This window comes from Vigna unguiculata, chromosome 11 (genome assembly GCF_037176805.1).
Source record: "Vigna unguiculata cultivar grain cowpea cultivar isolate G323 ecotype 2 chromosome 11, ASM3717680v1, whole genome shotgun sequence".
Taxonomy (NCBI): Eukaryota; Viridiplantae; Streptophyta; class Magnoliopsida; order Fabales; family Fabaceae; genus Vigna; species Vigna unguiculata.
In genome coordinates this window covers 47,522,809-47,538,657 of record NC_140802.1, presented here as the reverse complement: position 1 = coordinate 47,538,657, position 15,849 = coordinate 47,522,809, and the positions used below count along the sequence as shown (strand labels likewise).

At 38.2% G+C, this 15,849-nt stretch overlaps 3 protein-coding genes across 3 annotated transcripts; 2 read left to right on the top strand and 1 right to left on the bottom strand.

The window, feature by feature from the left end:
• Positions 1-2,933: 2,933 nt before the first annotated feature.
• Positions 2,934-7,803, top strand: LOC114169901 (Methylthiotransferase). Its single transcript, XM_028055287.2, has 11 exons — positions 2,934-3,153; positions 3,234-3,272; positions 3,372-3,463; positions 3,574-3,823; positions 3,927-4,046; positions 4,149-4,224; positions 4,385-4,593; positions 4,672-4,780; positions 5,109-5,201; positions 6,075-6,235; positions 7,077-7,803. The coding sequence occupies exons 1-11, from the start codon at positions 2,998-3,000 to the stop codon at positions 7,611-7,613; spliced, it is 1,842 nt and encodes a 613-aa protein (XP_027911088.1). The 5' UTR covers positions 2,934-2,997; the 3' UTR covers positions 7,614-7,803.
• Positions 7,804-8,741: 938 nt separating this feature from the next.
• On the bottom strand, positions 8,742-12,318 carry LOC114169574 (multiple C2 domain and transmembrane region protein 6). Its single transcript, XM_028054798.2, has one exon. The coding sequence runs from the start codon at positions 12,029-12,031 to the stop codon at positions 8,978-8,980; it is 3,054 nt and encodes a 1,017-aa protein (XP_027910599.2). The 5' UTR covers positions 12,032-12,318; the 3' UTR covers positions 8,742-8,977.
• A 1,916-nt stretch (positions 12,319-14,234) lies between these two features.
• LOC146881964 (uncharacterized) lies at positions 14,235-15,817 on the top strand. The gene is made up of 2 exons (XM_085668885.1): positions 14,235-15,278; positions 15,365-15,817. The coding sequence occupies exons 1-2, from the start codon at positions 14,250-14,252 to the stop codon at positions 15,650-15,652; spliced, it is 1,317 nt and encodes a 438-aa protein (XP_085525011.1). The 5' UTR covers positions 14,235-14,249; the 3' UTR covers positions 15,653-15,817.
• The last annotated feature ends 32 nt before the right edge of the window (positions 15,818-15,849 follow it).

Sequence of the window (15,849 nt, the reverse complement as noted above, 5' to 3'; positions counted from 1 at the left end):
TAACCTTCAGCTTTTGTTACTTAGGTAGAGACTTTTGGATTGATATGTTATTTCTGCAAATACTTATATGCCTAAAGTAGTCTCCTAGGACTTGGTTTGACAAATTTAGCATTGTTGCTCACCATTTTGGTATGACTTGTAATGAGACAGATCCTTATATTATCTATCTAGTAGTATATGTCAATGATATTGTACTTACAAACAATGATCACCATGACCTCACATAGGTAAAACAACACATTTGTCACCATTTTCAGGCTAAAGACCTTGGCAAACTCAAATATTCATTAGGGATTGAGGTAGCATAATGGATTTTTTATTTCTCAAAGGAGGTATGCATTGAATGTTTTAAACTGAAATTGGGTTAATAATTTAAAGTTTGTTGACACGCTTATGAATCTAAATGTCAAACTCCTACCTAATTGGGATAGCAACTCTCACATCTTAAGAAGTATAGAAAATTAGTTGAAAAATTGAATTACCTTATAATTACTACGTGTTTTTTCATAACGAGTTTTCAATTGTGACTTGATTATTAGATTTTTCTTTTATTAGTTATATCTTTGAACTTTTCATTAGATTATAATAAACTGTTTTTGAATTTCAAACTTAAAAAAAGTAGGTCAATTGATGAAGAGTAAAAGAATTTATATTTATTTTTCAAAAATAATAAAAGGAAAACTACCCACGAAGATGAAAATGAAAACAGATTCAAATTCTTTACACAAACTAGAATATCGTACTTATAATCCAATTGTTCAATTGGAGGAGTCATTTCTTAAGGTTAAAAAAATGACAGATGATGATGAATTTGGTATTAATTCTTTGGAACAATATTATACATGAAACATATTCAAATATAAGAATATCCAACAAGTAAAAGGGATGCAATTAGGATAGTGTATCTAAAATGGTGTTCATATAAAATATAACTTCAAAATTTTGAATATATTAATTTGACTCCCCCATAATTATTGGTCAAGATCCGCCACTGCTGACGTTGGATAACGTCAGACCTTTCTATCCTCGACGTTAAGTGACATCTGCTCTAGTTTCTGACATTATTTTAACGTCACCCAATACGACGTTAGTATTTATGCAAATGTCAAAGGTAAAAAATATCGGACGATGAAAGTTATTTTTTTTTCAGTGAGGTTCAAGCAAACTAACATGGATCGATCAAGATAATTTTTTTAAGCAATTTACCATGAAAAAGTGCACATTCATATTCTTTCTATATGTAGTGGAGAGTGGTTTGTGTACTTTGTAACATAATTTTCATATAATGATAATTTATAAATTTTCTAAACCAATCGAAAAATATGCATGATGAATATTAATTTGATTAATAATTACTAAAATTTAGTACAAATTTAAATACATTATATTTTATAATAATTTAATAATGTTGCTAACAACTTTTATAATATATTTGACTATCAAATTTTTTTGTACCTTAAGTGTTTTACTCATATTTTAATTTTGAAAATCTAAAGTCATTTTATTTCAAAATTTGTTTGTCACATTATATTATATTTTTTATATGCATTTATTAGAATCAATTCGATTATCAGAGTATTCGCCAATTCTTGAAAATCAAGAAAGTATAGTTTTCATCCATATCATTGCATTATTATTATTTTCTGTAAACTAAAATTGTAAATACCATTATGTTATCATAGCGTATAAAAATGACACTCCACCAACTTTGAATTAATTGCACACTCTCCTTTAATTTTTCTTTTATTTCATTTTGACTTCTTTTAAAATATTGAGCTATGCTTGGTTTCTCTAATATTATGGCTACGCAAAACTAATCAAACAATAACATGCCAACTAGGGCTGGCATGTTATGGCAATGCGGGTCGGTTTGACCGTTTAGGTCTGGTCTGCATAAGGTTCGCACAATGCGGACTGGTCTGTTCCACCCCACACATTTTATGCGGACCGTAAATAATGGTCCGTCACGCATATCCCTTGGTCCGCATGTCCGTGGGCTGACCCGTTTTATTTTATAATTTTTATGATAAAACTTTCAGTGTTTAAAAATTGGGAAACTTGAAAAAGTTCACAAAATTAAGTAAAGACTTTGGGAAATTGGATGGTAAATTGATAATTCAACATTCTCATCGTATTTATACTATGACATACACAATGTATACTAAATTTTAGCACATTAAACAATACATAATACTTGTCTTCTTTAGTTATATAAGAATCTGAGACACGTTAATGTAAGAGTTCATACAAAAGTAATTAATACATACAAGTGGAAGTTTTTTTTTTTTTTTAATTTTATGTGGACTTGAGGGCCGACCCGCATGGGCTGCGAACTTATACGAACTGGACCAATATAGGCCTGCGAGCTCACTACTTGGCACATCCCACATTTTTTTCGTGGGCCTGCAGGCCGACCCAACGGGCCAGACTCTAATCGCCACCCATAGCCAACACTTAGATATTAAAAATACTGAATATTATCACAATATTTACAAGAGCCTTTATTATTTCCTAAAAAAAAAAGCTATATAGCATTGAAGATAAACTAAAAAAATTGAATACTTTGTTTACTAAAATAAGGTTTCATGTATTGCAAATTATTAAACATATTCATAATTTTAATTAGATTCATACATTAAAATATATATAAAATGATAATTGTATTTTTTAAATTTTTTTATAGACTTCGTATATTTTTGTAGCAAATTGTAAAATTTTAATTTTAAAGATTCTTAAATTTTGTTTATAGCAATGTGAAAGTATCATAAAATATGAATTTACACGGTATATTTTTTAAGTAGAGAATGTAATTAAAAGATTGTACAAAAAAAATAGTTTTAATTTAGAGTTTGAAACAAAATTATGGTTGCATAAATTGAATGAAATTAAAAGTAAAATAGTGAGATTTTGAGTTAAATATATAAGAAAATGGGAGCGGCAAAGAGAGAAGGATTGTTTTTGTTTAGGGCAGCAGAGAGAGAAAAGAAGGGAGAGTAGATGGAGGACATTGAAGATTTGCTGGCCGGAAGCGGAAACGCAACTCCACCGGGCTTCCGTTTGCCGTTGGCGGCAGCTGTGGGCGTCGGCGTTGGCGTTGGGAGCAAGCGGAATAAACTCTCATCTTCGCCTTCTCCTGCAATCCCCGGCACTCAGGTAGGTCTAATCATTATCCTCACTCTTCCGCTTTCTCTTTATTTTCTCATTATTTCTTTGTTTTGGTGTCGTTCACGCAGACTATCTATATAAAGACCTTTGGTTGCTCTCACAACCAGGCAAGTGTTGTGTTTCGTTGTGTCGTGTTGTGCATTTCTGTGTTGCGCATTCTGTGCTCTGAATTGATTAATTCGTGCATAATTGTTTGATTTTGACAGAGTGACAGTGAATATATGGCTGGCCAGCTTTCTGCTTTTGGTTATTCGTTGAGTGACAATCCAGACCAAGCAGATCTCTGGCTCATTAACACGTCAGTTATCCTATTCCTCCACCCTCAACACTTTTTCTGCTTCATTCATACGATTCACATTAACATCGATGCATCGTTGTAATATTCACGTTAAGTAATTACTACTCCAGTTGCACAGTGAAATCCCCTAGTCAATCTGCTATGGATACCATCATAACGAAAGGAAAATCTTCAAATAAACCGCTAGTTGTTGCTGGCTGTGTCCCTCAAGGAAGTCGAAATTTGAAAGAGCTGGAAGGGATCAGCATAGTTGGAGTCCAGCAAATTGATCGTGTTGTTGAAATTGTAGAAGAGACTTTGAAAGGTCACGAAGTGCGCCTTTTGACCCGTAAGACATTGCCAGCACTTGACCTTCCAAAGGTTTGAATTTCTACCCAATTATCGTGTGTTAACTCATATGTTTTATGCTTTGTATGGTTAGTGCATATTAGCTTGATTTTTTCAAATTATACTGCTGCATCAGGTAAGGAAGAACAAGTTTGTTGAGATTCTTCCTATTAATGTTGGTTGTTTAGGTGCCTGCACTTATTGCAAGACAAAGCATGCTCGGGGTCACCTAGGAAGTTACACAATTGATAGCCTTGTAAGTACACTGACAGTGAATTATAATGTGTGTTTGTGTTCCTTTTACTATTCATTTTGCTTATATGTGTGTTATGTACGTATTAATTTGGAAGTGCTGCAGGTTGGGCGTGTAAAATCTGTCATTTCTGATGGAGTTAAAGAGATATGGCTTAGCAGTGAGGACACTGGAGCATATGGTAATTTTGATTGTTGGCCAGCATCCTTCAATATCTTTCACTGATTTAAGATATTTGTAGCTTTTAATTTAATGAAGTTTCATCTTCAGGTTACTCAAAATGTTATGAAATGGGGAGTGTGTTTTATATCAATGGTTTCTTGGGTCATGATGTTTTACAGGTCGTGACATTGGTGTGAATCTTCCAACTTTGTTGAAGGCCTTAGTGGCAGAACTACCAGCTGATGCAAGCACAATGCTACGTATTGGAATGACCAATCCACCTTATATCCTTGAACACTTGAAAGAGATAGCTGAGATTTTGCGGCATCCTTGTGTGTACTCTTTTCTCCATGTACCAGTTCAGTCGGGAAGTGATACTGTTTTGACCGTAAGTCATAAAAAATATTGGTGAGGTTGTGTACTATAGTATGCACCATATAATTTACTAACTAATTTGATTTATCAGGCAATGAATAGGGAATATACTGTGAGCGAGTTCAGGACTGTTGTAGATACTCTAACCGAGCTTGTGCCAGAGATGCAGATTGCCACTGATATAATATGTGGATTTCCTGGTTAGTGGAAGATCTTTGTTATGTTCTGTAACATACTGTTTCCTGATATGCATCTGTGTGCAATAAACCTACAGTGTAAGATAACTATGGTAATTTTGAATAATTTTGTATAAAAACATGTCAAGCTGGATTCTAAGCTTGAGGTTCTTATCAACTTTAATAATAAATGACATGTTAAATAGATATTACAATTGGGGTGAGTCTTTTGTGAACTGGAAGTGTGAAAAAATGCGTATGATTGAACTGGTTTCGAATTTATATTGATACGAGTTTAAGAAGAAAACTAGTGTATTGATCTTGGTAACACTTATTTCTTGGGCATTTTCAGGTGAAACTGATGAAGATTTTGTGCAGACTGTCGATCTTGTTAAAGATTACAAGTTCCCTCAAGTTCATATTTCACAATTTTATCCTCGACCAGGTTTGGGTGATCTGCCGACTAACTATTGGATGCAACTTTCATAACTTCATTTTAAGGATGAAATAGAAAAAAGGAACCTAGTCTGTAGTACAGTGTAGAAGTTAGGTTATGATGTCTTGGATCCAAAGGGAGCTGCGTGTGGTTTTTTTCCCTTCTTTTTATTGCGTTGTGCATTTCTGACCCTCCCTAACCCCACCATGCTTGTGGGAGCCTTCTCCTCCATACCTCCCTTTTTATGATATTTCCTTTTCTTATGCTAAAACTAATCCCAAATTGTAATGGAATGATTCTCTCGCTCAAAGGTATTCGATAATAATAGTCATAATAGAGGCATTAAGCAGAGGAGTTCCCTGTTCTTCCGTATTTCATTTTACCCGTGTTCTAGGTGTTACGGTATGCTACTTACTCAGTATAAAGGTCCATAAATATCTTTCTAGATGACTACTGAGAGGTGCTTGTGTGAGCTATTGTTTTACCAGTAACATCTTTTCTAATTGTTATGAGTAAACAAAGAAGTGTTGTTAATTTATGTTCATCAATGATGGTTAAACTTTTCTTGATAACCAGTAAATTTAGCATGATGTTGTTGTACATTTGAACAAATAAACATATTTTTGTTTTACTCAAGTAGAATTCGGAAACTTTAGGTAATATGTTGTGTGTGGATTTAGAGTTAAAGAAAAAAGTGTCGTAGTGGGTTGGGGGCGGGATTGGAACTGTTGGGGAATTTTCATTCACCAGGTTTAAATTTTGGTGCTTTAAAATTTTGGCCACCTATATTACCACCAAAGGTCTGATATCATTTGTAAAAGATGCATATAATTTTCCCCTCCTGGGGCAAGTAATAATAGTAATATTCCTATAAAATGCTAGGGACACCTGCTGCAAGGATGAAAAAGGTTCCAAGTAATGTGGTTAAGAGAAGAAGCCGAGAACTGACAAATGTCTTTGAATCATTCACACCATACTCTGGGATGGAAGGCAAAGTGGAAAGAATTTGGATTACCGATATTGCATCTGATGGAATTCACTTGGTAAGGCAGTCTAGTAGATCTTGAATGTTGATTGTTTTTGTTGCTTTTAAATGTATTTCGCTTAAGTATGTCATTTGTTGTTTTCAATTCATTTGCACTTGTGTGCCTGTAAGCCTGAAATTATGATTTCTAGTATCTCAACACTGAATATTTTTATTACTATGACCTGCTATAGTTCCAAAGAATGAAATTCAGGGCTAACCGAGGTGAGGTTTTCCTGATCTGTCTTTCTTTTGCTCATTCCAATTATCAAGAACGGAGAGAGCTAATAACATGTCACCACCCTTTCTGATACTTCTTCTAACATACTTTCTCCTGTTGGTTAAAATTTATCAGAAGAATAAAATCATGTCTGGAGCTTACTAAATAAGTAGAACCTAAAGAATTTGTAATTTTAAATAAATTTTAATCAATCATAAAGAGTGTGTTCAAAATGTGTTAGAGGACTTTTATTATTTCTCATCATGATTAATGTTGAGAAGCAGGATTTTTTGTTTATAAACTTTAACTGCCTTGGTAATCATGCAGGGTGTTTCAAATTGCAACACTTTAGACTTTAGTTTGTTTAGCTGCAAAAGGGTCTTGCTACATGAGGTCTACTCCCATAGCATAAACATAGGTTTATGGCCTCTTGTACAATCATGAAAGAGAATGGGATGGGACGAGGATATATCTTGTTTCTTATTTTATTCCTAATTTTTGTTCTCGCCTGCACGCCGCATACTTGCGAATGATAAAATGTGAATTCCTGTGAAGCACCCCTTTGAACTTGAGACTTTATAATACTATGTATTTATTTGTGTTATATATCAACTAATGGTTTTATTTGTCAATGTCGAAGGTTGGTCATACGAAAGGATATATACAAGTTCTTGTACTTGCTCCAGACGATATGCTGGGAGCTTCAGCTATGGCTAAGATAACATCTGTGGGAAGGTGGTCTGTCTTTGGGGAAGTAGTTGAGACAATCGACCGTGTAAGTGATAATAAAGCTCTAAACAAGTTGGTTCCGGATCGGGACTTGCATTCTCTCTGCGTTAACCCAGCCAAGTCTGGTGGATTCTCAGAAGAGCCAGAATCTTGTGCCTGTGGAAGTGACATCTGTTGTAGTATCGACAAGAGTGACGTTTCAAGAGGCACTGCAGTGCCACAGAACCAAAGCAATAGAAATTTCGTTGAATGGATACTAAGGAAGCGGGAGCATCTGCACAAAAAGGTTGAGAGTGAGCTTGCCTCGGGATCTGTTAAAAAGCAGGACGGAAAGATGAAGAAGTGGGACTTCGTTGATAAGGTTCTTTTGGGTGGAATATCTATCAGCATCTTGACTATTATTGCTCTTGTAGCAGCTCTTGCGTTCAGAGTAATTTGGTCCCGGTAAAAGGGTTAACATTTTTTTATTTTTATTTTTTTCTGAATCAAACTGTTATTCCCGATTTTGACCTGTACAAGCTGTATCAAGTGTTTTCGCATAGATCCACAAATTCTCACCCTTTAATATCTTAGTTTAGATTTTACGTCGGTTGTACTAATATGATACGATTCATAGGAAATCATTTTGGGCTTTGATATTTGAGAGAGTACGAAATTGCTTGTTTGTAGAGATGTCAAAATGAGTTTTAATTTGTGAGTCAATCTGGTTTATTACGGATAAAATTAGAAAAAAAATTAGTTTTTTCAGAAGTGGGTTGAACTCAATCTGACTCATTTAACTTATAGATTAAACGGGTTTGAGTCGGATTGAGAGTAGGTTGATTCACTTAATTTACCAACAGTTTTTTGTAATTTTTTTATTGAGTATTTACTATCCCTTTAGGTTCAAAATTTCATATTTTTAAATGTTAGAATGTTTTTCAATAATATTTGAATAATTTGAATGTTTAATTAATTTGATTGGTAAGTTATATACGTTGATGCTTTAATATTTAATTATAATTTTTATAGTAAATTATTCAATTAACTGTCTTATACTTTCTTTTTTTATATGAGTATGACAAAAATGTGTAATTTTTTTATTTATATTTTGTTGAATAACATGACAGAAAATGTGTAATATTAGTCATGTATTCTTGAATTATATGGATATTTTCTTAGAAATAATTCATTATATATTGGTGGTGAGTATGATGAAAATATTGGTTCTTCTATTGTGATTATCATTTTATGGATTGTTTAAAAAATTATTTAAATATATGAATATTTAAAAATAATACATAAATATTTTTTTTATGTGTATTGGTGAGTCAATCTATTTAACCCACCAATTCATGGTGAATTGAGTTAGATTACAAAATTTCTAACTCTTTATGAAGTGAGTTAAATCGGATTTACTCATTTTCAATCTATAAAGTGAGCAGAATTAAGTTTACTTATTTTCAATTCGGCTCGTAGTGAAAGTTATCCCGTTTGACATGAAGTTATCCCGTTTGACATGTATATTGCTTTTAGTTCATCGAGACTAGCCATTACTTTACATGTTCAAAAGCAGCAGAAAGTTCAAATAAAGCTGTTACGGGCATGAAGAAATATTTATTTTTCGTAGCTGAAACTGAAGTTTTGGGATGTACATATACCTTCATACAATGAAAGTGTGCATTTGCTACTGAAATTGGAGGGGGACTATGCACATGTTTGCTCTACCCTCTTTAATTTACGAACGTGTAATTGTGTAGCTCTGTTTATTCATACATACATCATTATTTGTCCACAATAATTTGATAAAAGGAGAAAAAGCAAAACGTATCATCATATAAGGGTGTCTGATCTGGAAGGCAATCTCTTGAAGAAATTAATTGGTACTGAAGGCATCTTGCTCCTAAACCGAGGATGACGTAACATGTACAGGCCTACGAGAATTGCCACTACCTGGAAGGGAGTAATGTAAATGAATACGGCCCATATGAGGGAGAAGATGATGAAGATAGATGTTGCCCGCGAGTCTCTCCAATTTAGTATGGCTTGAGCTCTTTCTCCCTGAGTAGCCAGATCTCCAACCACAGTCTGTACTCTACCCGCCACACTCCGCAATCTGTCATACCTCATTCTCACAATATCTGAAGGTTTTGTGGACGGAAAAGTATCAAATTCCTCGTCCAGTTCATCTGGGTGGGCAGTTTCTGCCTGTGACAACCTGGCATCCATGTGGGGTGGTTGCCTCGGCCTGAACCGGTAATTCCAAATCCCAATTACAAACAAGTAAAGGAAAATGGTGGGCAATATGAGTTCCGGGTAGCAAACCAGTATCAAGAAGAGGACGTGAACAAGGCAGGTTGTGATTGGGTTTCTCCAGGTGCAGATGTCATCAAACCATTTGCAAACAGCTGTAACTCCTCTCAGGATCGACATTATGCGGTGAAAATTGGCTTTGCTTCTCCTTAGACTCCACATATGGTAATCCACGTCCAGCATATACTCAACTGTTTCACGCCTAAGGGGTGGCTCAGCTCTGGATAGCCGAGCTGCCACAATCTGCATGGCCTGGTGGCGGAGCCAGTCTATGTGCCTCACAGGTATGGGTTGGACATAATGCATTTTCGGAAGCAAAGGCCTGCCATACTGTGCTACCATATTCACCCAAGCAGTGCATGTGAATCTCACGGCCAAGTGAAGCTCTCCGTTCTTCTTCAGGCCATTGGGTTGGAGGACCAGCAGAGGATAAAAATGAGTGTACACCCTATCAGTTTCCAGAGTTGATAACCGGATTCTCACCTTTCCAATTCTCTGATCTTTTGCATCACTGCTCCCATTGATGTGGTGGTTGTCAAAAACCCCAATTGGGATGACAGTGCATGGATCATAAACCTCCCACGTATATTGCTCATTCCATCGAGGGGACAGAGTGTCAAGCAGAGTTCTGGTTCGAACCCATTTGTTGCCATACTTGGCCACACAGTAAGCATCGGTGGTCCTACCTTCCCTGGCCTTCTGGGGCACCAGATTGCGGGCACTCAGTATCCCGAGTTCGAGGATGCCAATGTTTTTCTTTCTCAAATGTTTGGAGGATGGCTGAAGATCGCTGCTGAAATGCGTGGACTCATCCAGCACATGGTACCCGGCCTCCAGACACATTCGTAGGTGAATCTTGCTCGAGAATTTCTCCTTCTTTTTCTCCGTTTCTTCCTCACCGACAGCACTGGGCCTGTGCAAATTGAACCAACGAGAATCAGGGAGCTTGCTGGTCTCGTGTCTGGGTGGAACACTTCTAACTGATATGATCTCCCTTCCTAATATTTCAGCACTAGGACCTACTTTGTCCTCCACAGTCACAATGATGAAATCCTCAAATGGCTCGGCAGCCACAAACATGAGCTCGTCGTTCCAAACCGGGTTGGTGCTTCTCATCTGAGAAGGACGGGTGAATCTCATCTGGTTCCCGAGCTGTACTCTAACAACAGCGTCCGGGGCTCTTCCTTTATCGGAAGGAACAAGATCCTGAGCTTCGATGACTTGAACTCTAAGATAGAAAAGCTTGGGTGAGAAATATACCTTGGAGCGGGTGTTTGCAAGGTTGGAGTGGCTGACGTTGTGAGCGTCGGAGTGCCAGGCCTCCGGGAAGGACTCGTCGGCCTGTGTTCCCATCCAAACTGCAAGCATGATTTCGCCATTGTTGTGAATTTTTTGGCCCTTCTTGTCCTCCAGTCTGTACCACTGAGGGGCCAAGGGGCTGTCTGGGGGCACCCGAAGAGGAACCTCGGTGAGATCAAACAGAACTCTCCCAACAAAATCATCTTTGCCAATGTCCTTGTCCTTCACCGTCACTTCAAGCAAATTGGATTGCAACCTCTCCTTGGAGAAGGCAAAGATTTGCTTCCAAACGGGGTTCTGATTCTTGTCCAGGTGCTTGGTGAGGCCCTTGTAGTTACCCAGCTTGACTTCCACGTAAGGGTCAAGGCTGCCCGTGATATCCATCACGGGGAGATCCCTTGCCTTTACAACATTAACGTACAAGTAATGCATCTGTTCCACCAAGTCGTAGGTGGTCGATATCTTGTCCCCTCCTCTGTACCGCAAGCGAGCCGCCAGAGGAGGACTTGTCTCCACCAGTCCATACTCGGGGTTTTGCCTTGGGATCTGCATCATCATCACATTCGGTGGTCCAGCCTTCGCGAAGTCAGCCCTCCTCACCGTTTCCGCTGCCGCCTGCGACTGTGCCTGGAACTGTGCCTTCGCTGCAGCAGCCGCAGCAGGTATAGAGTGAAAAGTCCTCACTTCCTTTTCTTTCTTTTTCATCTTCTTCTTCTTCTTCTCCTCCCCTTCACCAACCACGCTTTCCTCCTCCGCCACCATGTTGGGGTTTATTTCTTGCAAGGGAGTGTGCTGATCCTCCTCCGCCTCCGGAGGAGGAGCGCGATGCTGTTCAGAAGCAGCAGAAGGATCGCCGCCGGCGTCCTGAGGTTGAGAAGGAAGAGGATCATGCAGCGCATAACACTTGAGAGCAATATCGCCCCTGATGTTTGAAAAGAGGCCACGTTTCTCAAGTGGGTAGCGTTCCACATGGGCCTGGGACTCCGACAGAGGGATGGAAGAGCCGGAAAGTCTCACCCTTCCGAGGAAATTGTTGTGGTTCCGATCATTGCGATTGTATACAACCACTTCAATTGTCTTGTACGCAAGATCTCTCGGGTTATCGATGTGGAACAGCAGCTTCTGGTTCCAATAAGGATTGAGGTCTTTGTGCTTTGTCTCAGTAGCCTGCTGCTGCTCATCAAACTTCACCTCCACAAAGGGGTTGGCTGAGCCTTCCCCGTCTTTGGGCATGAGGTCGCTTGCATCCACAACCTCCACCACCAGCTTGTTCATGGTGCTGTGATGCTCCAATAATTCAATTATGATCTTGAGTGTGAGCGGTGATGAGGTGATGAGGTGATGAATGAGATATGCATAGGCTCTGCTGATTTGGAGTGTGAAGACAGAAAGATTTGTTAGAAAGAGAAAGAAATGGGATATGTGTTGGACATGCTATTGCAATTGCTACTGCTATTGTTGCTATTGCTATTGCTGTTTGGTGTGGTGGCCCCTTCTTTCATGTGCCTTTTCTTCGGGGGAGATATTCTACTGGCTCCCTACTTTCTATGTCCACACACAATATTAACAACATCCTAATCTTTATTTATTTAACTTTCTCCCCAAAAACATGCACACCTGCGTTTTTTTACTCACTGAGAGTTAAATAAATATTAATAATGGGTTGTCGTTGGCTTTGGATTATTAATGAAATGGGGTGAGGTTGAAGATGGAGATAAAGTTTGGGTGGATGATTTTAAAATAATAATAATGGTGGTGGGCCATAGAGAAGCTACCAAAACACTGAAGTAGTGCAATGTTTAATAAATAATTTGAAAGATGCAAAAGCAGAAATCTCCCTTTCAAAGGAGTTAAGTCTGCTTTCTCCTAAAGTTGGGCAAAACAATAATGGTGGTTTTGGTGGTGGCGGTGATGCTAAGTAGTATATACTGCTGCCTACGTTTTTTGCTTTTGCTTTCAGAGATCAAAAGAAGGTTCAAAGTGGGGAGGTTTGGTTTTGGCATATGCATATGCAAATAAATGCAAACGCATGGTCCCAAACTAACTTTTCTCTTTTCCACTTCCAAACGTGCATGTCAATTTCTCATTCTCCTCTTTTTCCCTTTTTCACTTCATTTCATTTTATTTATTTGTTGTTTTTCATCCCTGTAAATGTTTTTTTACAACTCATCTCTCTCGTTAAACCTTTTCTGCTTCTGCTTCCTTATATTCTTAATATTATATTTTGTTAATATTTTGTTCAACACGTGAACAATTAACCATTATCATATTGTATTCCAATACGTAAGCGGTTAACTATTATCATACCGTACATAGAATAAAAGTAGTGTCAGCATTGTCGAAAAAATGATTTTAATCATAAAAATGAATTTTTAATTAATCATAATCCATTCTTTCTATTACACTTAATTTATATTCGGCACATAGATCTCCTTTTCAGTGGAAGATAACAAACGTTTTGAAAATAAAGTGATAATTCTGCAATCAGAGATAGTAAAGGACTAATATAGAGTAAGGGGAGAAAAGTCATTATGAATCGATGATAGTGTATACAAGTTCAAGTACAGTAGATAAGTAATAGATGATTCTATCTTTTACACCTCCTTGTCGAACTGCTACTACACAACAATTTCTTTGAAATTTCTCTGTTTTAGATTCTTCCATACTTCCAACTTCAAATTCCTTTATCAAATTTACCCATTGCATTTCTCCAATCCTTTCATGTTTTTCCTTCAAAGGTAAATCCAGATTTCGACTTGAGTGTCATGACTTCACTCTTAACTTCTTTATTTTTCTAACTAAATTATTAATTAAATTTAAAAAAGAATGTTTAATATGATATTATTAGAGAAACAGATAATACTTTTATTAACAAATCAACATTTTTATTAAGTATTTCTTATTAAGTGAAGACTGAGATTTATGTTGTTTTAAGATGTGTATGTAATGATTAAGCGAATCTAAAATGGCGGTGTGTAATAGCTAAGATGTGTTTAAAGGTCAAATTCAAAAAGAGAAGCAGTAAAAACATTTATGATATCAATCTCCTTTCTTTCTCTTCCATTTGCTGTATTGCGTGATTAAAATGTTGTCTTCATAAGATAAGTCCAGAGGCACATAGCTTTGGAAACAGTCAAATATCACCGACACCGAAGAAAAAGTACTATCACAACTATTAAAGTCCCTCTCATTCCTTATATTCTCAAATGTACATGCAGTTTAAAATTAGTGTATCAGTGTCGCTGTAAAAGTTAGTTTATAATTATCCGTTGCACGGATCGAAGTGCCGGTGAAGTGTTTGATAAATATCCGATGAGAATGGAATGGAATGGAGTAGAAAAGAGAAGGTTGTAGAGAGGTGGTGGAAGCAAACAGGGTCCTTATATGGCGACACGAAGGAGGGGTAGGTGGACAAGTGGCAAAAGCGTATGACAGGTGGCGGCACCTGATTCTGTTTCAGCATGCAACGTGGCTTTAACCCCCACCGAGTCCAATGCCACTTAAAACGGAACAACCAATCCCAAAACACACCAACCAACAACTTCCGACAACAATAATGTTGAATGTTTTCGCGGTGAGTCTGGTCATCACTTCACTGGCCGCATCGGCGGTACTGTCTCCCGCTCCAGGGCCGCAGCAGAAGCAAGGAGCCAGCACCATTGTCAGAGAAGGCCACAGAGTTGTGGTGGTTGAATACGACCAAGATGGCCATCACAACACCAAAATCTCAATCTCCCCAGAGCAACCCACACATAACCATCACGTTCTAGACAACGCCAAAGACAGGATCAGAGAGGCTGCCTCCGTTCTCCCTAACGTCGGTCAGGGCATTTCACAACCGGAAGATGGGGCTTTTCTGCATGCCCCTAAGGAGCTCATTTGCGATGCCTACGGAAAATGCAAGCACAGAATCGCGGATGCCATGGAGAAGACCAAGGATAAGGCTCAAGAGGCCCTCCAGAAGAAGAAGGAGAAGGTTGCGGCGAACAAGGAGGCGGCGCGGCGAGTGGGTGATAGTGTTGCCGATGCACTTGGAAAAACAAAGGAAAGCGTGCATGATAAAGCCCGTGATGTGCAGGAATACGCGGAGGACACTGTAGAAGCAGCGAAGGAGCATGTGGCTCATAACGTAACAGAGGCCAGGGATTCTTTGCGCCGCCTCAAAGATGCATTAAAAAACAGTTTTGGATCGTTGGAGAGCCTGAATTCGGTGATGGGGGTGGCCAACTTGCTGGGGTTTGCCACTGCTTATGGGATGTGTGTGTGGGTTACGTTTATCTCCAGCTACGTGCAGTCGAGGGCCATGGCGAGGCACCAGTTCGCAGTGGTGCAGAGTAAAATCTACCCTGTTTATTTCAGGGCCATGGCTTATAGCGTTGGGGTGGCTCTGTTTGGACATGTTTTCGGTAATACAAACACTCTGCTCTCCAACAAGTCTCATGCATTGCAAGCATATAACCTTCTCGCCTCTCTGGCCACTCTTTTCTTCAATTCTCTTTACTTGGAGCCTCGGGCCACCAAGGTACGCGTCACATTTCTTCTCCATTCTCTTATCTTCACATCCTTCAAAGTTTTGATTAAATTTTTTGTTTTCTCCTCATCGTTCAGCTGATGTTCGAAAGGATAAAAATAGAAAAGGAGGAAGGAAGAGGCAGAGATGATGTGATTAGAGATGGTGTGATTGGTGAGCGTGGCAGAACAGAGCATCCACGCACAGGTGATCCTAAAGGGCCTTCCAGCAGCGCAGAACACGATGCAGTGAGATCAAGAATAATCAAGCTCAACGACAAGCTCAAGAAACTGAATTCCTATTCCTCTCTCCTAAACATCCTCAATCTCATGTCTCTCACATGGCATCTAGTTTATTTGGCTCAACGCCTTCACACCCCTTGCTAAGCCATGCAAATTACCTTTTGTAGTAATCCTTGTTTTCTGTCTTGTTTTCTTTTTATCATGTGTTCATATTTGCAAATACTCCCGTCTCTATGTTTCAGGTTTATCAATACACTGTTTAGGGTTTAACACTCCTTGCAATGAAGTATGTTTAATTTGTGTCGACAAGCATGTGCATAATATCGTCTATAGTTACAGAA

What these genes read in the sequence shown, in the direction of transcription:
- LOC114169901 (XM_028055287.2), top strand. Translation starts at nt 2,998, where the DNA reads ATGGAGGACATTGAAGATTTGCTGGCCGGAAGCGGAAACGCAACTCCA. An exon ending in TTGGTTGCTCTCACAACCAG is followed by an intron (nt 3,273 to 3,371) that starts GCAAGTGTTGTG and finishes TGATTTTGACAG; the next exon opens with AGTGACAGTGAATATATGGC. An exon ending in GTTACACAATTGATAGCCTT is followed by an intron (nt 4,047 to 4,148) that starts GTAAGTACACTG and finishes GAAGTGCTGCAG; the next exon opens with GTTGGGCGTGTAAAATCTGT.
- LOC114169574 (XM_028054798.2), bottom strand. Translation starts at nt 12,031, where the DNA reads ATGAACAAGCTGGTGGTGGAGGTTGTGGATGCAAGCGACCTCATGCCC.
- LOC146881964 (XM_085668885.1), top strand. Translation starts at nt 14,250, where the DNA reads ATGCCACTTAAAACGGAACAACCAATCCCAAAACACACCAACCAACAA. An exon ending in TGGAGCCTCGGGCCACCAAG is followed by an intron (nt 15,279 to 15,364) that starts GTACGCGTCACA and finishes CTCATCGTTCAG; the next exon opens with CTGATGTTCGAAAGGATAAA.